Source organism: Stigmatopora argus, chromosome 5, assembly GCF_051989625.1.
Source record: "Stigmatopora argus isolate UIUO_Sarg chromosome 5, RoL_Sarg_1.0, whole genome shotgun sequence".
NCBI lineage: Eukaryota > Metazoa > Chordata > Actinopteri > Syngnathiformes > Syngnathidae > Stigmatopora > Stigmatopora argus.
In genome coordinates this window covers 1,019,923-1,042,018 of record NC_135391.1, presented here as the reverse complement: position 1 = coordinate 1,042,018, position 22,096 = coordinate 1,019,923, and the positions used below count along the sequence as shown (strand labels likewise).

Genomic DNA, 22,096 nt, shown 5'->3' with positions numbered 1-22,096 from the left:
AAGAAAAAGCCTTACTATACTATGTCATTTTTTTAAGAAAAAAAGCCTTACTATACTATGTCGTTTTTTAAGAAAAACAGCCTTACTATACTATGTCGTTTTTTACGTAAAAAAGCCTTACTATACTATGTCGTTTTTTACGAAAAAAAAGCCTTACTATACTATGTCGTTTTTTACGAAAAAAAAGCCTTACTATACTATGTCGTTTTTTAAAGAAAAAGCCTTACTATACTATGTCATTTTTTACAAAAAAAAGCCTTACTATACTATGTCGTTTTTTACGAAAAAAAAGCCTTACTATACTATGTCGTTTTTTACGAAAAAAAAGCCTTACTATACTATGTCGTTTTTTAAAGAAAAAGCCTTACTATACTATGTCATTTTTTACGAAAAAAAGCCTTACTATAGCATGTCGTTTTTTAAGAAAAACAGCCTTACTATACTATGTCGTTTTTTACGAAAAAAAGCCTTACTATACTGTGTCGTTTTTTACGAAAAAAAGCCTTACTATACTATGTCGTTTTTTACGAAAAAAAAGCCTTACTATACTATGTCGTTTTTTAAAGAAAAAGCCTTACTATACTATGTCATTTTTTACGAAAAAAAGCCTTACTATACTATGTCGTTTTTTAAGAAAAACAGCCCTACTATACTATGTCGTTTTTTACGAAAAAAAGCCTTACTATACTATGTCGTTTTTTACGAAAAAAAGCCTTACTATACTGTGTCGTTTTTTACGAAAAAAAAAAAGCCTTACTATACTATGTCGTTTTTTTAAAGAAAAAGCCTTACTATACTATGTCATTTTTTACGAAAAAAAGCCTTACTATACTATGTCGTTTTTTAAGAAAAACAGCCTTACTATACTATGTTGTTTTTTACGAAAAAAAGCCTTACTATACTATGTCGTTTTTTACGAAAAAAAGCCTTACTATACTATGTCGTTTTTTACGAAAAAAAAGCCTTACTATACTATGTCGTTTTTTAAAGAAAAAGCCTTACTATACTATGTCATTTTTAACGAAAAAAAGCCTTACTATACTATGTCGTATTTTAAGAAAAACAGCCTTACTATACTATGTCGTTTTTTTCCAAAAAAAGCCTTACTATACTATGTCGTTTTTTACGAAAAAAAGCCTTACTATACTATGTCGTTTTTTAAAGAAAAAGCCTTACTATACTATGTCATTTTTAACGAAAAAAAGCCTTACTATACTATGTCGTATTTTAAGAAAAACAGCCTTACTATACTATGTCGTTTTTTTCCAAAAAAAGCCTTACTATACTATGTCGTTTTTTACGAAAAAAAGCCTTACTATACTATGTCGTTTTTTACGAAAAAAAAGCCTTACCATACTATGTCGTTTTTTAAAGAAAAAGCCTTACTGTACTATGTCATTTTTTTAAGAAAAAAAGCCTTACTATACTATGTCGTTTTTTAAGAAAAACAGCCTTACTATACTATGTCGTTTTTTACGAAAATAAGCCTTACTATACTATGTCGTTTTTTACGAAAAAAAAGCCTTACTATACTATGTCGTTTTTTACGAAAAAAAAAGCCTTACTATACTATGTCGTTTTTTAAAGAAAAAGCCTTACTATACTATGTCATTTTTTACGAAAAAAAGCCTTACTATACTATGTCGTTTTTTAAGAAAAACAGCCTTACTATACTATGTCGTTTTTTACAAAAAAAAGCCTTACTATACTATGTCGTTTTTTACGAAAAAAAGCCTTACTATACTATGTAGTTTTTTACGAAAAAAAGCCTTACTATACTATGTCGTTTTTTACGAAAAAAAAGCCTTACTATACTATGTCGTTTTTTAAAGAAAAAGCCTTACTATACTATGTCATTTTTTACGAAAAAAAGCCTTACTATACTATGTCGTTTTTTAAGAAAAACAGCCTTACTATACTATGTCGTTTTTTACGAAAAAAAGCCTTACTATACTATGTCGTTTTTTACGAAAAAAAGCCTTACTATACTGTGTCGTTTTTTACGAAAAAAAGCCTTACTATACTATGTCGTGTTTTACGAAAAAAAAGCCTTACTATACTATGTCGTTTTTTAAAGAAAAAGCCTCACTATACTATGTCATTTTTTACGAAAAAAGCCTTACTATACTATGTCGTTTTTAAAGAAAAACAGCCTTACTATACTATGTCGTTTTTTACGAAAAAAAAGCCTTACTATACTATGTCATTTTTTACGAAAAAAAGCCTTACTATACTATGTCTTTTTTTACGAAAAAAAAGCCTTACTATACTATGTCGTTTTTTACGAAAAAAAAGCCTTACTATACTATGTCATTTTTTACGAAAAAAAGCCTTACTATACTATGTCGTTTTTTTACGAAAAAAAAGCCTTACTATACTATGTCGTTTTTTTAAAGAAAAAGCCTTACTATACTATGTCATTTTTTACGAAAAAAAGCCTTACTATACTATGTCGTTTTTTAAGAAAAACAGCCTTACTATACTATGTTGTTTTTTACGAAAAAAAGCCTTACTATACTATGTCGTTTTTTACGAAAAAAAGCCTTACTATACTATGTCGTTTTTTACGAAAAAAAAGCCTTACTATACTATGTCGTTTTTTAAAGAAAAAGCCTTACTATACTATGTCATTTTTAACGAAAAAAAGCCTTACTATACTATGTCGTATTTTAAGAAAAACAGCCTTACTATACTATGTCGTTTTTTTCCAAAAAAAGCCTTACTATACTATGTCGTTTTTTACGAAAAAAAGCCTTACTATACTATGTCGTTTTTTAAAGAAAAAGCCTTACTATACTATGTCATTTTTAACGAAAAAAAGCCTTACTATACTATGTCGTATTTTAAGAAAAACAGCCTTACTATACTATGTCGTTTTTTTCCAAAAAAAGCCTTACTATACTATGTCGTTTTTTACGAAAAAAAGCCTTACTATACTATGTCGTTTTTTACGAAAAAAAAGCCTTACCATACTATGTCGTTTTTTAAAGAAAAAGCCTTACTGTACTATGTCATTTTTTTAAGAAAAAAAGCCTTACTATACTATGTCGTTTTTTACGAAAATAAGCCTTACTATACTATGTCGTTTTTTACGAAAAAAAAGCCTTACTATACTATGTCGTTTTTTACGAAAAAAAAAGCCTTACTATACTATGTCGTTTTTTAAAGAAAAAGCCTTACTATACTATGTCATTTTTTACGAAAAAAAGCCTTACTATACTATGTCGTTTTTTAAGAAAAACAGCCTTACTATACTATGTCGTTTTTTACAAAAAAAAGCCTTACTATACTATGTCGTTTTTTACGAAAAAAAGCCTTACTATACTATGTAGTTTTTTACGAAAAAAAGCCTTACTATACTATGTCGTTTTTTACGAAAAAAAAGCCTTACTATACTATGTCGTTTTTTAAAGAAAAAGCCTTACTATACTATGTCATTTTTTACGAAAAAAAGCCTTACTATACTATGTCGTTTTTTAAGAAAAACAGCCTTACTATACTATGTCGTTTTTTACGAAAAAAAGCCTTACTATACTATGTCGTTTTTTACGAAAAAAAGCCTTACTATACTGTGTCGTTTTTTACGAAAAAAAGCCTTACTATACTATGTCGTGTTTTACGAAAAAAAAGCCTTACTATACTATGTCGTTTTTTAAAGAAAAAGCCTCACTATACTATGTCATTTTTTACGAAAAAAGCCTTACTATACTATGTCGTTTTTAAAGAAAAACAGCCTTACTATACTATGTCGTTTTTTACGAAAAAAAAGCCTTACTATACTATGTCATTTTTTACGAAAAAAAGCCTTACTATACTATGTCTTTTTTTACGAAAAAAAAGCCTTACTATACTATGTCGTTTTTTACGAAAAAAAAGCCTTACTATACTATGTCATTTTTTACGAAAAAAAGCCTTACTATACTATGTCGTTTTTTACGAAAAAAAGCCTTACTATACTATGTCGTTTTTTACGAAAAAAAAGCCTTACTATACTATGTCGTTTTTTTAAAGAAAAAGCCTTACTATACTATGTCATTTTTTACGAAAAAAAGCCTTACTATACTATGTCGTTTTTTAAGAAAAACAGCCTTACTATACTATGTTGTTTTTTACGAAAAAAAGCCTTACTATACTATGTCGTTTTTTACGAAAAAAAGCCTTACTATACTATGTCGTTTTTTACGAAAAAAAAGCCTTACTATACTATGTCGTTTTTTAAAGAAAAAGCCTTACTATACTATGTCATTTTTAACGAAAAAAAGCCTTACTATACTATGTCGTATTTTAAGAAAAACAGCCTTACTATACTATGTCGTTTTTTACGAAAAAAAGCCTTACTATACTATGTCGTTTTTTACGAAAAAAAAGCCTTACCATACTATGTCGTTTTTTAAAGAAAAAGCCTTACTCTACTATGTCATTTTTTTACGAAAAAAAGCCTTACTATACTATGTCGTTTTTAAGAAAAACAGCCTTACTATACTATGTCGTTTTTTACGAAAAAAAGCCTTACTATACTATGTCGTTTTTTACGAAAAAAAGCCTTACTATACTATGTCGTTTTTTACGAAAAAAAAAAGCCTTACTATACTATGTCGTTTTTTAAAGAAAAAGCCTTACTATACTATGTCATTTTTTACGAAAAAAAGCCTTACTATACTATGTCGTTTTTTAAGAAAAACAGCCTTACTATACTATGTCGTTTTTTACGAAAAAAAAGCCTTACTATACTATGTCGTTTTTTACGAAAAAAAGCCTTACTATACTATGTCGTTTTTCACGAAAAAAAAGCCTTACTATACTATGTCGTTTTTTAAAGAAAAAGCCTTACTATACAATGTCATTTTTTACGAAAAAAAGCCTTACTATACTATGTCGTTTTTTACGAAAAAAAGCCTTACTATACTATGTCGTTTTTTACGAAAAAAAAGCCTTACTATACTATGTCGTTTTTTTAAAGAAAAAGCCTTACTATACTATGTCATTTTTTACGAAAAAAAGCCTTACTATACTATGTCGTTTTTTTAAGAAAAACAGCCTTACTATACTATGTCGCTTTTTACGAAAAAAAAGCCTTACTATACTATGTCGTTTTTTACGAAAAAAAGCCTTACTATACTATGTCGTTTTTTACGAAAAAAAGCCTTACTATACTTTGTCGTTTTTTACGAAAAAAAAGCCTTACTATACTATGTCGTTTTTTTACGAAAAAAAAGCCTTACTATACTATGTCGTTTTTTAAAGAAAAAGCCTTACTATACTGTGTCGTTTTTTACGAAAAAAAGCCTTACTATACTATGTCGTGTTTTACGAAAAAAAAGCCTTACTATACTATGTCGTTTTTTAAAGAAAAAGCCTCACTATACTATGTCATTTTTTTACGAAAAAAGCCTTACTATACTATGTCGTTTTTAAAGAAAAACAGCCTTACTATACTATGTCGTTTTTTACGAAAAAAAAGCCTTACTATACTATGTCATTTTTTACGAAAAAAAGCCTTACTATACTATGTCTTTTTTTACGAAAAAAAAGCCTTACTATACTATGTCGTTTTTTACGAAAAAAAAGCCTTACTATACTATGTCATTTTTTACGAAAAAAAGCCTTACTATACTATGTCGTTTTTTACGAAAAAAAGCCTTACTATACTATGTCGTTTTTTACGAAAAAAAAGCCTTACTATACTATGTCGTTTTTTTAAAGAAAAAGCCTTACTATACTATGTCATTTTTTACGAAAAAAAGCCTTACTATACTATGTCGTTTTTTAAGAAAAACAGCCTTACTATACTATGTTGTTTTTTACGAAAAAAAGCCTTACTATACTATGTCGTTTTTTACGAAAAAAAGCCTTACTATACTATGTCGTTTTTTACGAAAAAAAAGCCTTACTATACTATGTCGTTTTTTAAAGAAAAAGCCTTACTATACTATGTCATTTTTAACGAAAAAAAGCCTTACTATACTATGTCGTATTTTAAGAAAAACAGCCTTACTATACTATGTCGTTTTTTACGAAAAAAAGCCTTACTATACTATGTCGTTTTTTACGAAAAAAAAGCCTTACCATACTATGTCGTTTTTTAAAGAAAAAGCCTTACTCTACTATGTCATTTTTTTACGAAAAAAAGCCTTACTATACTATGTCGTTTTTAAGAAAAACAGCCTTACTATACTATGTCGTTTTTTACGAAAAAAAGCCTTACTATACTATGTCGTTTTTTACGAAAAAAAGCCTTACTATACTATGTCGTTTTTTACGAAAAAAAAAAGCCTTACTATACTATGTCGTTTTTTAAAGAAAAAGCCTTACTATACTATGTCATTTTTTACGAAAAAAAGCCTTACTATACTATGTCGTTTTTTAAGAAAAACAGCCTTACTATACTATGTCGTTTTTTACGAAAAAAAAGCCTTACTATACTATGTCGTTTTTTACGAAAAAAAGCCTTACTATACTATGTCGTTTTTCACGAAAAAAAAGCCTTACTATACTATGTCGTTTTTTAAAGAAAAAGCCTTACTATACAATGTCATTTTTTACGAAAAAAAGCCTTACTATACTATGTCGTTTTTTACGAAAAAAAGCCTTACTATACTATGTCGTTTTTTACGAAAAAAAAAGCCTTACTATACTATGTCGTTTTTTTAAAGAAAAAGCCTTACTATACTATGTCATTTTTTATGAAAAAAAGCCTTACTATACTATGTCGTTTTTTTAAGAAAAACAGCCTTACTATACTATGTCGCTTTTTACGAAAAAAAAGCCTTACTATACTATGTCGTTTTTTACGAAAAAAAGCCTTACTATACTATGTCGTTTTTTACGAAAAAAAGCCTTACTATACTTTGTCGTTTTTTACGAAAAAAAAGCCTTACTATACTATGTCGTTTTTTTACGAAAAAAAAGCCTTACTATACTATGTCGTTTTTTAAAGAAAAAGCCTTACTATACTATGTCATTTTTACGAAAAAAAGCCTTACTATACTATGTCGTTTTTTAAGAAAAAAAAGCCTTACTATACTATGTCGTTTTTTAAAGAAAAAGCCTTACTATACTATGTCATTTTTTACGAAAAAAAGCCTTACTATACTATGTCGTTTTTTACGAAAAAAAGCCTTACTATACTGTGTCGTTTTTTACGAAAAAAAGCCTTACTATACTATGTCGTTTTTTACGAAAAAAAAGCCTTACTATACTATGTCGTTTTTTAAAGAAAAAGCCTTACTATACTATGTCATTTTTTACGAAAAAAAGCCTTACTATACTATGTCGTTTTTAAAGAAAAACAGCCTTACTATACTATGTCGTTTTTTACGAAAAAAAAAGCCTTACTATACTGTGTCATTTTTTACGAAAAAAAGCCTTACTATACTATGTCGTTTTTTACGAAAAAAAAGCCTTACTATACTATGTCGTTTTTTAAAGAAAAAGCCTTACTATAGTATGTCATTTTTTACGAAAAAAAGCCTTACTATACTATGTCGTTTTTTACGAAAAAAAGCCTTACTATACTATGTCGTTTTTTACGAAAAAAAGCCTTACTATACTATGTCGTTTTTTTAAAGAAAAAGCCTTACTATACTATGTCATTTTTTACGAAAAAAAGCCTTACTATACTATGTCGTTTTTTAAGAAAAACAGCCTTACTATACTATGTTGTTTTTTATGAAAAAAGCCTTACTATACTATGTCGTTTTTTACGAAAAAAAGCCTTACTATACTATGTCGTTTTTTACGAAAAAAAAAGCCTTACTATACATGTCGTTTTTTAAAGAAAAAGCCTTACTATACTATGTCATTTTTAACGAAAAAAAGCCTTACTATACTATGTCGTATTTTAAGAAAAACAGCCTTACTATACTATGTCGTTTTTTTCCAAAAAAAGCCTTACTATACTATGTCGTTTTTTACGAAAAAAAGCCTTACTATACTATGTCGTTTTTTACGAAAAAAAAGCCTTACCATACTATGTCGTTTTTTAAAGAAAAAGCCTTACTATACTATGTCATTTTTTACGAAAAAAAGCCTTACTATACTATGTCGTTTTTTAAGAAAAACACCCTTACTATACTATGTCGTTTTTTACGAAAAAAAGCCTTACTATACTATGTCGTTTTTTACGAAAAAAAGCCTTACTATACTATGTCGTTTTTTACGAAAAAAAGCCTTACTATACTATGTCGTTTTTTACGAAAAAAAGCCTTACTATACTATGTCGTTTTTTAAAGAAAAAGCCTTACTATACTGTCATTTTTTACGAAAAAAAGCCTTACTATACTATGTCGTTTTTTAAGAAAAACAGCCTTACTATACTATGTAGTTTTTTACGAAAAAAAGCCTTACTATATGTTAGAATTATTATGGAATATTCTATATGTGTTTTAAGCATTTTTCAATAAGTAGTAAGGCTATAAATCAAGTCATGGGAACATGGACTTTTTCCTCCACATTCGACTCCTCAAGGCCCAAAGAAAAAAGGACACAGTGTTACGGACACTTCTCCCGGCAGGACCCAATGAGACTGTTATGACGAGACTCCAGCAGCAGATTTGAAAATACGGCTTTGCTTACATTATAATACTGCTTTGTTTACATTATAATCCTGCTTGGTTTACTTTAGAATGCTTTGTTTACATTATAATACTACTTTGTTTACCTTATAATGCATTCCTCACACTGTTGTTTTTCTAAACATCTAGGGTGTTATTGTACTGATTACATAAACATGTTTTTCGAATGTCGCGATTAAATACAATGATTCAGTTACTGCAATTCAGAATGCATTGTGGACTGAGACGACGTCACAAGGCATCTCCTTGCAAGTTGTAAGCAGAATTTGTTGAAAGATGTTTTTCATTTTTTAATTAAATATTACTAATAATGATTTAAAAGGTTTGAATCATTATTCCAACACTATATTATGTCGTTTTTTACGAAAAAAAGCCTTACTATACTATGTCGTTTTTTACAAAAAAAAGCCTTACTATACTATGTCGTTTTTTTACGAAAAAAAGCCTTACTATACTATGTCGTTTTTTACGAAAAAAAAAGCCTTACTATACTATGTCGTTTTTTACGAAAAAAAAGCCTTACTATACTATGTCGTTTTTTAAAGAAAAAGCCTTACTATACTATGTCATTTTTTACGAAAAAAAGCCTTACTATACTATGTCGTTTTTTAAGAAAAACAGCCTTACTATACTATGTCGTTTTTTAAGAAAAACAGCCTTACTATACTATGTCGTTTTTTACAAAAAAAGCCTTACTATACTATGTCGTTTTTTAAAGAAAAAGCCTTACTATACTATGTCGTTTTTTAAGAAAAACAGCCTTACTATACTATGTCGTTTTTTACGAAAAAAAGCCTTACTATACTATGTCGTTTTTTACGAAAAAAAGCCTTACTATACTGTCGTTTTTTACGAAAAAAAGCCTTACTATACTATGTCGTTTTTTACGAAAAAAAAGCCTTACTATACTATGTCATTTTTTACGAAAAAAAGCCTTACTATACTATGTCGTTTTTTACGAAAAACAGCCTTACTATACTATGTCGTTTTTTTACAAAAAAAGCCTTACTATACTATGTCGTTTTTTACGAAAAAAAGCCTTCCTATACTATGTCGTTTTTTAAAGAAAAAGCCTTACTATACTATGTCGTTTTTTACGAAAAAAAGCCTTACTATACTATGTCGTTTTTTACGAAAAAAAAGCCTTACTATACTATGTCGTTTTTTAAAGAAAAAGCCTTACTATACTATGTCATTTTTTACGAAAAAAAGCCTTACTATACTATGTCGTTTTTTACAAAAAAAAGCCTTACTATACCATGTCGTTTTTTACGAAAAAAAAGCCTTACTATACTATGTCGTTTTTTACGAAAAAAAAGCCTTACTATACTATGTCATTTTTTACGAAAAAAAGCCTTACTATACTGTCGTTTTTTAAGAAAAACAGCCTTACTATACTATGTCGTTTTTTACGAAAAAAAGCCTTACTATACTATGTCGTTTTTTACGAAAAAAAGCCTTACTATACTATGTTGTTTTTTACGAAAAAAAAAGCCTTACTATACTATGTCGTTTTTTAAAGAAAAAGCCTTACTATACTATGTCATTTTTTACGAAAAAAAGCCTTACTATACTATGTCGTTTTTTAAGAAAAAAAGCCTTATTATACTATGTCGTTTTTTAAGAAAAACAGCCTTACTATACTATGTCGTTTTTTACGAAAAAAAGCCTTACTATACTATGTCGTTTTTTACGAAAAAAAGCCTTACTATACTATGTCGTTTTTTACGAAAAAAAAGCCTTACTATACTATGTCGTTTTTTTACGAAAAAAAAGCCTTACTATACTATGTCGTTTTTTAAAGAAAAAGCCTTACTATACTATGTCATTTTTTACGAAAAAAAGCCTTACTATACTATGTCGTTTTTTAAGAAAAACAGCCTTACTATACTATGTCGTTTTTTACGAAAAAAAGCCTTACTATACTCTGTCGTTTTTTACGAAAAAAAGCCTTACTATACTATGTCGTTTTTTACGAAAAAAAAGCCTTACTATACTATGTCGTTTTTTAAAGAAAAAGCCTTACTATACTATGTCATTTTTTACGAAAAAAAGCCTTACTATACTATGTCGTTTTTTAAGAAAAACAGCCTTACTATACTATGTCGTTTTTTAAGAAAAACAGCCTTACTATACTATGTCGTTTTTTACGAAAAAAAGCCTTACTATACTATGTCGTTTTTTACGAAAAAAAGCCTTACTATACTATGTCGTTTTTTACGAAAAAAAAAGCCTTACTATACTATGTCGTTTTTTAAAGAAAAAGCCTTACTATACTATGTCATTTTTTACGAAAAAAAGCCTTACTATACTATGTCATTTTTTATGAAAAAAAGCCTTACTATACTATGTCGTTTTTTAAGAAAAACAGCCTTACTATACTATGTCGTTTTTTACGAAAAAAAGCCTTACTATACCATGTCGTTTTTTAAGAAAAACAGCCTTACTATACTATGTCGTTTTTTACGAAAAAAAGCCTTACTATACTATGTCGTTTTTTACGAAAAAAAGCCTTACTATACTATGTCGTTTTTTACGAAAAAATTCTTACTATACTATGTCGTTTTTTACGAAAAAAAAGCCTTATTATACTATGTCGTTTTTTAAAGAAAAAGCCTTACTATACTATGTCATTTTTTACGAAAAAAGCCTTACTATACTATGTCGTTTTTTAAGAAAAACAGCCTTACTATACTGTCGTTTTTTACGAAAAAAAGCCTTACTATACTATGTCGTTTTTTACGAAAAAAAGCCTTACTATACTATGTCGTTTTTTACGAAAAAAAGCCTTACTATACTATGTCGTTTTTTACGAAAAAAAGCCTTACTATACTATGTCGTTTTTTACGAAAAAAAAGCCTTACTATACTATGTCGTTTTTTACGAAAAAAAAGCCTTATTATACTATGTCGTTTTTTAAAGAAAAAGCCTTACTATACTATGTCATTTTTTACGAAAAAAAGCCTTACTATACTATGTTGTTTTTTAAGAAAAACAGCCTTACTATACTATGTCGTTTTTTACGAAAAAAAGCCTTACTATACTATGTCGTTTTTTTACGAAAAAAAGCCTTACTAAACTATGTCGTTTTTTACGAAAAAAAGCCTTACTATACTATGTCGTTTTTTTACGAAAAAAAAGCCTTAGTGTACTATGTCGTTTTTTACGAAAAAAAAGCCTTACTATACTATGTCATTTTTTACGAAAAAAGCCTTACTATACTATGTCGTTTTTAAAAGAAAAAGCCTTACTATACTTTGTCGTTTTTTAAAGAAAAAGCCTTACTTTACCATGTCATTTTTTAAGAAAAACAGCCTTACTATACTATGTCGTTTTTTACGAAAAAAAGCCTTACTATACTATGTATTTTTTTACGAAAAAAAGCCTTACTATACTATGTCGTTTTTTAAGAAAAACAGCCTTACTATATTATGTCGTTTTTTACGAAAAACAGCCTTACTATACTATGTCGTTTTTTACGAAAAAAAGCCTTACTATACTATGTCGTCTTTTACGAAAAAAAGCCTTACTATACTATGTCGTTTTTTACGAAAAAAAGCCTTACTATACTATGTCGTTTTTTACGAAAAAAAGCCTTAGTATACTATGTCGTTTTTTACGAAAAAAAAGCCTTACTATACTATGTCATTTTTTACGAAAAAAGCCTTACTATACTATGTCATTTTTTAAGAAAAACAGCCTTACTATACTATGTCGTTTTTTAAAGAAAAAGCCTTACTATACTATGTCATTTTTTACGAAAAAAAAGCCTTACTATACTATGTCGTTTTTTAAGAAAAACAGCCTTACTATACTATGTCGTTTTTTACGAAAAAAAGCCTTACTATACTATGTCGTTTTTTACGAAAAGCCTTACTATACTATGTCGTTTTTTAGGAAAAAAAGCCTTACTATACTATGTCGTTTTTTAGGAAAAAAAAGCCTTACTATACTATGTCGTTTTTTAAAGAAAAAGCCTTACTATACAATGTCGTTTTTTAAAGAAAAAGCCTTACTATACTATGTCGTTTTTGTCAATAAAAAACCCTTACTATATTATGTCGTTTTTTTTAAATAAAAAAAGCCTTACCATACTATCGTTTTTTGAAGAAAAAAGCCTTACCATACTGTCGTTTTTTGAAGAAAAAAGCCTTACTATACATGGTCATTTTTTAAAAAAAGCCTTACTATACATGGTCATTTTTTTAAAGAAAAAAGCCTTACTATACATGGTCGTTTTTTTAAGAAAAAAGCCTTACTACACATTGTCATTTTTTTAACGAAAAAAAGCCTTATTACACATGGTCACTTTTGAATAAATAAAGCCTCACCATACAGAAAAGTTAACCTTACGCAAAATAAATCAATAAAAAGAGAGCTCGTAAAGCGATTTGTCAAAAGTTTTCCACTCACCGCGTCCCCCTGACTTCCTTTGTCGCCTTGCAGTCCCTGACAAGAAAGAGCGAAAGCAGCGGGTCACCGGCAGGACCGTAAAACGGTCGGACAGTGAACGTGTCACGCTACGCACGGGATGGCCGTTGGGGCCGATGATTCCGACGGGGCCCGACGCGCCGTCCGTACCCTGAAAAAAGCAAGGCCGCCGCTGTTGAGTGATTTCAAGCCGCCATATGATTCATATTGAAACATCAGATTCACGCGTGCAACGGAGTCGTGGGATTATTGTTATAATAAAAATAAAGTCAACTCAAAAAATGTAATGACTCAAGTGTAGCCCAAAGTAAGAGTCATGTTTTTTTTTCATAAATCGATTCAAGTAAACATGTAAAAAAACAAAGTATTCCCTGTTAAAACTATTCTTCGGAGTACATCCAAAAGTTACTCAAGTAATTGTAACTGCAAAATGAGAGTAATGAGCAAAACAAGGATTACTTACCGTCAGTCCTCTGGGTCCTTTGGGTCCCTGTATCCCTGTTGGGCCCATGTCTCCTTGGGGTCCCTAAAGAAAATCATTTTTGTTACTTTTGTCAGTAAATGAACCTGATGGAAGGTGGAGGTCATGTATTTAGTTCCATTTTGTTTGTGGTAACGATTACAAGAGGGATTATTGGCAAAGTTGTCATATAAAATGGAAGCGGTTGCAGATCAAAAGGTCACAGAGGTCAGAAAATGAATTAAACCATCATTTGATGGTCTTTTTTTATGGAGAAAAAAGCCTTACCATACATGGTCATTTTTTATGAAAAAATATCCCTACTATACATAGTCATTTTTAAACAAAAAAGCCTTACTATACATGGTCATTTTTTACGAAAAAAAGCCTTACTAAACATTGTCATTTTTTTGTGGAAAAAAATCCTTACTATACATGCTCGTTTTTTTGTACAAAAAAGCGCTACTATACATGGTCATTTTTTTCGAAAAAAAAGCCTTACTATACATGGTCATTTTTGATGAAAAAAAAAGCCTTACTATACATGGCCTTTTTTTAAAATAAAAAAGCCTTACACTACATGGTCTTTTTTTAACAAAATGCCTTACTATACATGGTCATTTTTTTAAAGAAAAATGCCTTACTATACATGGTCATTTTTTTAAAGAAAAAATGCCTTACTAAAGATGGTCATTTCTTGCACAAAAAAAACGCTACTATAAATGGTCTTTTTTTAAAGAAAAAAATGCCTTACTAAAGATGGTCTTTTTCTGATTTAAAAAAAGCCTTACTACACACTTACTTACACACAGACTTACTATACACGGTCATTTTTTATGAAAAAAAGCCTTACTATACATGGTCATTTTTTATGAAAAAAAAGCCTTACTATACATGGCCTTTTTTAATAAAAAAGCCTTACTATACATGGCCTTTTTAAAATAAAAAGCCTTACTATATATGGTCTTTTTTTTAACAAAAAGCCTTAATATACATGGTTATTTTTTTAAATGGAAAAAAAGGCCTTACTATAAATAGTCATTTTTGTTTAACAAAAAAAGATGGGCGATGGGATGAGAAAAGGAAAAGTCAAAGGTCACAGAGTTCAGAAGAGGACAATGCATTGGAATTGAAAAAGTTGAAAAAGACTGCAATGCAATCCTACCTTGGGTCCAAACACACCCGACACGCCTGCAAATCCTTGTTCACCAACATCCCCCTGAAATATTAGAAAATTGCATGGTATCATGGCGGTACTTCATTAGTATTTCAACTAGCTCAGGTGGCATGACGCGTTCTCACTGGTTGCCCTTTGGAGCCCTTCCCTCCTTGGTTCCCCATCAATCCCAGTCCACCGGGGGGCCCTCTCGTTCCTTGGGGTCCACTTTGACCCGGGAGACCCCGTTCACCCTTTATCACACACACACCAAAAAATGTGACGACCCACCGATACCGGTATTACGAGGAAAAACCCATCCTCACCTGAGGTCCAAAAGAACCTTGCACTCCAGGGAGACCAGTTTCACCAGAACTACCCCAGGGTCCACTTTTCCCCGCTAGACCCAAGACTCCATCTTCTCCCTGCCCCCCCTGAACACAAAATGACATATACACTCAGTGGGAGGAGTCTAAATGTTGAATCAAGCAATGAAAGTGTTCTTACTTTGGTGCCTTGGATCCCATCTTGACCAGGAGGTCCATCTATTCCTTGAAGGCCCTCAAGACCCCCTCCGCCTGCCAGACCTCGGAAGCCAGGGAGGCCATCTGGACCCTGGTCACAATAAAAACCATATTTTACGGATTATAAATTGCACCGGCCACAAATTGGATACATAATAAAGACTTTAAAAACAAATACAAATTGCATTTGCTATAATGCTTGGCTGACATTTTCAATTTTTTCAAACTCCTACCATATTTTCTCGCATATAAGCCGCCTCCACGTATAAGCCGCGTCCTTAAAATGGCCTTAAAATGGTTGAATTTGACAATTTCTCTCGTATAAGCCGCCCCCTGATTCACAATTTTCACCTCCATATTCATGGTTTTAAAAAGGACGCTAAGGGCAATTTTCTAACGAACTTTCACCATAATGCTCTTTCCAAACGAGGGTGTATTTAACTCACCGGTGCTCCTTTACTCCCAGACTTCCCTCTCGTCCCACATTTTCCTTTCTGACCCTGGAGTTAATGCAAAAAGTGCATATTAGACTTTTAAACAAACTCAAGCGCATCTGTCGCCTAAGGTAGTCCTTACTTGTTCACCTTTGGATCCTTTGGGTCCTGGTTTTCCTCCGGGGCCGGGATCTCCCTGAAATGAGCCGTCACTCTTTGAAAAAAACTTTTTGCACGGCAACGCGCTCGTAACATAACATAAACAAATTTAAATAAACTTGGATTACGATGCAGACACCCTCAAAAATAGGTTTAATCCAACCTTACACTAAACTTAATTCTAATTTTGTTTGACATTTTGATACCTTTCTTCTCTTGGGTTGACACTATTGGCCCCGCCTCCACCCTGACTTTCAGATGCAACCTATCGAGGGTTGTTTGCTTTTGTCTTCCCTTCAAAATATGTTCATGACATGTTCGTATGTACCGTTGTTCGTAAGTAGGGGAGCGTCTGTATATCAAAATTGTTCTCGTATCTCAAGATAAATATTTCCTCAAAATTTTACACCTATCTCAAATTGCTCGTATGTCGAGGTATTACCGTAATAATAATAATGTCCCAGGATGTGAACCCTAGGTCTGTTTTGGCCACCATTTTTTCAGTTTTTTATACTCACAGGAAGTCCTGTGGCACCGGCTTGACCTCTCTCTCCATCAACACCTGTTGGTCCCTGCCAAATTGAAAAATAAATAAATACATAAATCAAATATTTGATCCTATAACTGCATGAAAAACACAATCAGGCTATTGTGGAATTTGCTTACGAGATATCCGGGGTCACCTGCTTCTCCCCTTTCCCCTCGGTTACCTTGAGGGCCCTGTCATGGAGGACAGGAAGATGAAACCACAGCAAAAGTGGGCCAAATCACAGAAGATAAAACAGATGTTTTCTCTCGTTCTCCCCCAACCAAGCACAGCGGCTTTCAAACGGAAAGATTTACTGCCTCCCTGTTTAACTCATCACTATTAAAAAGGCAAATTGTATGTAGGTTAGGGTAAAACAAGCACTAAAAATAGGACATGTTTTGACTAAATCTACTCTTTCAAGCCAAAACAGGTGATTTTAGTGGAAGCAACATATGTTCTTATGCCAATTATGTAATAAAAAATGTTTGCGGGGGTTGAAAGAAGAGAGTTTAGGCTTTTATTTCTCTCTCTCTCTCCATATTTCTGTATTGAATTGAAAGCTTAATTGTCATTGTACATACATACGTACAGTAATCAATATACATAATCATATGTACAGTAATTATAAATACAGTAATCCCTCGAATATCGCAGCTTCACTACATCGCATATTTTTTTTCTGGGGGATTTTTTTTTTAAGTTCATAAAAATGTGAAAATCCCCGGTGAAATTTGCGAGAGGAAGCCACGCCCCTTTTCTCCACTTGCTACTAGGACTCAGCACTGAAGTAAAAAAACCAAAATAAATATATATTTTTTAAAATTATATATTTTTTTAAAATAGGGGGGACCCTAGTTTGCGGTTTTTCGTTTATCGCGGCCATGTCTGGTCTAAATTAAGACAAACAGAGTCATATTTTAACGAGGGTAGCAAATAAAAATTCAACTCACTCTGTCACCTGGGCAACCTGGGGGTCCCGCCATTTTGCTGTCCTCCCCTTGCTCACCCTAAAGCGACACAAACATCCGAATATAAGACGATGTTTTTTTTAAAATTGAAATAAAACTGCAAATGTCGGTCGTCTTACATTCGGGGACTAGACATTAAACTATATTGGATTAGATAACTTCATTCATCCCGTATTTGGGAAATGTTATTTTCACAGTAGCAAGGTGGGTGAGAATACAGACACAGCAAAAGACATTTCAGACATAACACAACACAACATATCCATTCACAATGCTAGATGGCACTAGATAACTTTAAAGCGAACGCTAAACACGATGGTTAGTACAGTTATTGCAATTTTAATGTTTTTTTGGTTCATTTACATTTCAAAAATCAGAAGCTATTCATTTAAAAATGTGATTACACTTTACATATTTAAATATTCACATATTAAGATGTGATAGGCAGTTTTTGTATTATTTGAATGAGGCAAAATAACATGCTTTTTCTCTCCAATATATCGTTAAATCATTGATTTCAGATCTACTGACATTATTTTGTGTATAAAAATTGAATTTGGTGTTCAAAATGATGAGTCTTGAAAAAGAAGTAATCGTCTTATAATTGGGGTCGTCTTATATTCGGGCCAATACAGTAAAAAAAATCCTGTCATTTCATAAGAGCAGCTGCTAAAACGCGGGGCTATGACTCAACATGTCTGTCGAGGTCTTTATTCCACTAATTGAACAATAACGGACGTGCGGACACTTTTACAGCGTCATGTGTCGCGCATATGTCAAATGAAAGCCTTCCTTCCACAACTTAAACGTAATTCAAAACGGCAAGCAACAAATCGGAAAACAAAGCGTGACAATGGTAGTTGGCCGCTCGGTTCGCATACGTGACAACAATTGGGATTAATTAATAAGCCAAAATTTGCTACAAATGACAACAATAGTACAAGTGTTTCTGTCCAGATTTTTACCCGCTTTACATATTGTGTTATGCTGAATCCAAATTAAATTCGTCTGCGTTGCTAATCGATGACGGGTTAACCCTTTAACAACACTGGTTGAAAACTACAACAGGTAAAGATGAAATTCCCAATATACCTTTTCACCTTTTGCTCCGTGTGGTCCTTGGGAGCCTTGAAGTCCTTTATGACCCTGTAAAAACACAATCCCTTCATCACATATCGACAAAGTAAAGAAAATACAGCTTTTTTTGGCCCGTAAAAACATTTTTCTTAGAATTAAACTCCGCGGCGCGATGGTAAAGTGGTTAGCGTGAGGGGCTCGCATTTGTGGGGTCGAGGGTTCGATCCTGTTCGAACTGTGTGGAGTTTGCGTGTCCTAATTGACCAATAACGGACGTGTGAATGCCTGTGTGGGTTTTTCTGGGTACTCCGGTTTCCTCCCACATCCCCAAAAACATGCTAGCTAGGCTAATTGTACGCTAAATTGTCTCTGCTGATTGGTTGTTTGTCTTCTTGTGCCCTGCGATTGGCTGGCCACAACTGATAGGCTCCGGCACCCCCCGCCTATCTTACTCTGCTTTCCTCCCATGTCCCAAAAACATGCACGCTAGGCTAATTATGCCAGCCTAATTATATGCTAAATTGTTCCTAGCTATGAATGTGAATATTGTCATGCCCTGCGATTGGCTGACCAATTTAGGGTGCCCGTAGTTAACTGGCATAGGCTTCAGCACCCTCTGTGATCCTTGTGAGGATAAGCAGTTCAGAAAATGAATGAAAAAAAAAAGATTGAACTCAGTCCTTGTGTTTGACATCGATAAATGTCCAATTTGTACAAACTTTGAGGACTTGGTGGGAATATTGGCCACTTCTCCCAGTCAAAATGGATTGGACGTGTAAAAAAGAAGCTTTTATTGCATACCTGGTAGCCCGGAATTCCCGTTTCTCCTATCTGTCCCGTTCTTCCAGGAACTCCCTAGAGAAAAGAATCCACTTTTTTTCCAAAAGCAAACAAACTCCGCCCATCGGTCCGTCGAGGGTTGTCTTACCGCTGGTCCTACGGTCCCTCTGGCGGCCTTGGGTCCGACAAATCCGGGGGTTCCCTCACCTCCTACTGGGCCCTTCTCCCCCGCGTGACCTCGCTGTCCTTTGGTCCCCTGACGAGAGGCGTATTTTTGTCGATACGGCAAATGAATTTGAAGGGGAACGTGAACTCACCTTGCTTCCTGCTTTTCCCAGTTCGCCCATCACGCCCGCTTTGCCTTCTTGGCCCTGTGAAGCAGAATACGTTTAAATCTCGGGTGTCAAAGCGGCAGCCCCTTATTAGATTAGATTAGATAATTTTATTCATCCCGTATTCGGGAAATTTCACTGTCACAGTAGCAAGAGGGTGAGAATACAGACACAGGAAACAACGTTTTAGACATAAATAAATAGGTCATAAATAAGTTAATAAATAAATAAATATGTATATGATGTCAACTATATGATAAAATTCACATTAAGATTATTTACAGTAATCCCTCGAATATCGCAGTTAATGTCGACCAAACATGGCCACGATAATTGAAAAATCGCAAAGTCGGATTACCCCTATAACTTTTTGTTTTCTTCTTCAGTGCTGAGTTTCAGCATGGATTTTCACATTTTATGAACTTAAAAAAAATGAATAAATAATTTTAAAAAAAAAATGCAGAAAAAAAAATCGCAAAGAAGTGAATTAGCGATAAGTGAAGTCATGATAATCGAGGGAAGACTGTACTCCTCTTTTTGTTTTTTTTCACATTTTAAATTATTGTTGTTTTAAAGCAAAAAAAATTAAAAAGTCTTTCAATTTGTTACGTATTCAAAAAATTGTAATCATTTTTTTTTTAAAATTGAATAAATAAAACAGATTATTCCCAGTTTGCCAATTAAAAAAAAATACAATTCTTTAAATATATTTGCGGTCTAAGGATTTGAAGTGACTGAAAAGAAGGCATTGTTGACGGGGACAATGGACACTCACCCTCAAACCAGGACGTCCAGGAGGTCCACAGGGACCATCTTCCCCTTTCTGACCAATTGCACCCGTGTCTCCCTTGCCACCTTCTGTGCCGGTGTCCCCTTTCTCTCCCTGGAACATTAAACCACACACAAATCGATACTTACGATGTATACTATAGGTCAGGGGTGGCGAACACATGCAGCTCTCGAGCCACATGCGGCTCCAGGCCAAAATAAATGTGACTTTTTGCTACATATTTTGTATATCCTGTGGCTCTTAGCCTCATTTCTCTTATTTTATTCTCTTTTAAAAAACACTCCAATTCATAAGGGAACATTTAAAAAAAATCATAAATGATATTTAACCATAATTTGGCAGATTGGATATTCACCTTAACGCCATCGGGTCCACTTGATCCGGACTCGCCGTCGATGCCTTGCTCACCCTTCGGAGCAAAATAGTCAAAAATATGTAGAACAGGTGCAAGTATATTCATGTATGTAATACAGTATTCCCTCGAATATCACGGCTTCACTACATCGCAGATTTTTTTGTGTAAATTCATAAAAATGTAAAAATCCATGCTGAAACTCGCAAGCGGAAGCCACGCCCCTGTCCTCCGCTTGCTACTAGGACTCAGCACTGAAGTAAAACAAACAAAACAAATACACATTTTTTAATTTATTTTTTAAATAGGGGTGACCCTACGTTGTAGTTTTTCGTTTATCGCGGTCATGTCTGGTCTAAATTAACTGCGGTAATCGAGGGATTACTGTATCCCTCTTTTATTGCTGTTCTATGGGTTGAATTTAATTTTAACAGGTCGACGACACACAAGATTTAAAATTTGTTGGCCCACCAGTTTGACACCAGTAGAGTAGTGGATACTCACTCTCTGGCCAGTCAGTCCCTGCTCCCCAAAGTCGCCCGCTGGACCCGTGTCGCCCTGCAAATAAATCAAATCCTTCAGTCAAATATGGAAAAGAATCATGAACTTGAATATTTGATCTAATATAAACAATGTATTAATGCTAGGTGGCCCGGCGGATGAGTGGTTAGCGCGCCGGCCTCACAGTTCTGGGGTCGAATCCAGGTCAGTCCACCTGCATGGAGTTTGGATGTTCTCCTCGGGCCTGCATGGGTTTTCTCCGGGTACTCCGGTTTCCTCTCATGTCCTTAAGACATGCATGCTAGGCTAACTGTATGCTAAATTGCCCTTAGCCATGAATGGTTGTTTGTCTCCTCCAGAGAAAACCCACACAGTCCGCCTGGGAACGAACCCCTAGACTCCAGAACTGCGAAACCCACGCGTTAACCACTCAGGCCGCCTCAAAAAAAAATTACCCCCCCCCAAATAGAAATAGAAATTGTACTATATATATATATATATATATTTTCCCTTTAATTGGGCAGTCTTAGCCTTATTAGCATTTTTTGCGCACTATACGTTGAAAGCGGCTACATGGCAAGAACCGGTCTGACGTGCTAGCTTACTGCGTACGTGGGTGTCCCTAAAAAAATGAGCACACCTTGTCTCCAGGCTCACCAGGTGGTCCTCCATCGCCAGCTTTTCCCGGTAGACCCTTAAAGTAAAAAACAGACTGCGTTCAGTGATTAATTTTTTATTTTGGAGTTTTCTAGAAGCACTTTTGAAAGGTGACTCACCAACAGTCCCATCTCCCCCATTGGCCCGACTGTTCCTGGAGGGCCGGCAGCTCCCTACCGACAAAAAGCGAGACCGTGAATATGTGTGTCGCCTTGTGACCCCCAGTTGCCCAGCAATTTGATTGACAGGTCATGATCGAGACCAAGGGGCGGGACTAGAAAAGATGTCAGATTTCTTCCTACAATCTTTTCCAACACAATTCTGATGGGATAGATTGCTCATAGTGGATTCACTTTATGAATGTATTAGATTA

General features: G+C 32.9%; 1 protein-coding gene across 1 annotated transcript in view; it reads right to left on the bottom strand.

The window, feature by feature from the left end:
- Window positions 1-22,096, bottom strand: part of LOC144074305 (uncharacterized) — a 67,798-nt gene that overhangs the window by 5,220 nt on the left and 40,482 nt on the right. The window contains exons 34-52 of the mRNA XM_077600671.1: window positions 21,843-21,896; window positions 21,707-21,760; window positions 21,070-21,123; window positions 20,569-20,622; window positions 20,199-20,306; window positions 19,409-19,462; window positions 19,240-19,347; window positions 19,113-19,166; window positions 18,327-18,380; window positions 17,217-17,273; window positions 15,721-15,774; window positions 15,591-15,644; window positions 15,128-15,235; window positions 14,947-15,054; window positions 14,767-14,874; window positions 14,630-14,683; window positions 13,468-13,530; window positions 13,102-13,155; window positions 12,987-13,022 (exon numbers count right to left, since the gene is read on the bottom strand). Of these exons, the coding sequence (XP_077456797.1) occupies window positions 12,987-13,022; window positions 13,102-13,155; window positions 13,468-13,530; window positions 14,630-14,683; window positions 14,767-14,874; window positions 14,947-15,054; window positions 15,128-15,235; window positions 15,591-15,644; window positions 15,721-15,774; window positions 17,217-17,273; window positions 18,327-18,380; window positions 19,113-19,166; window positions 19,240-19,347; window positions 19,409-19,462; window positions 20,199-20,306; window positions 20,569-20,622; window positions 21,070-21,123; window positions 21,707-21,760; window positions 21,843-21,896 (1,290 nt within the window). The remainder of the gene's footprint in view (window positions 1-12,986; window positions 13,023-13,101; window positions 13,156-13,467; window positions 13,531-14,629; window positions 14,684-14,766; window positions 14,875-14,946; window positions 15,055-15,127; window positions 15,236-15,590; window positions 15,645-15,720; window positions 15,775-17,216; window positions 17,274-18,326; window positions 18,381-19,112; window positions 19,167-19,239; window positions 19,348-19,408; window positions 19,463-20,198; window positions 20,307-20,568; window positions 20,623-21,069; window positions 21,124-21,706; window positions 21,761-21,842; window positions 21,897-22,096) is intronic.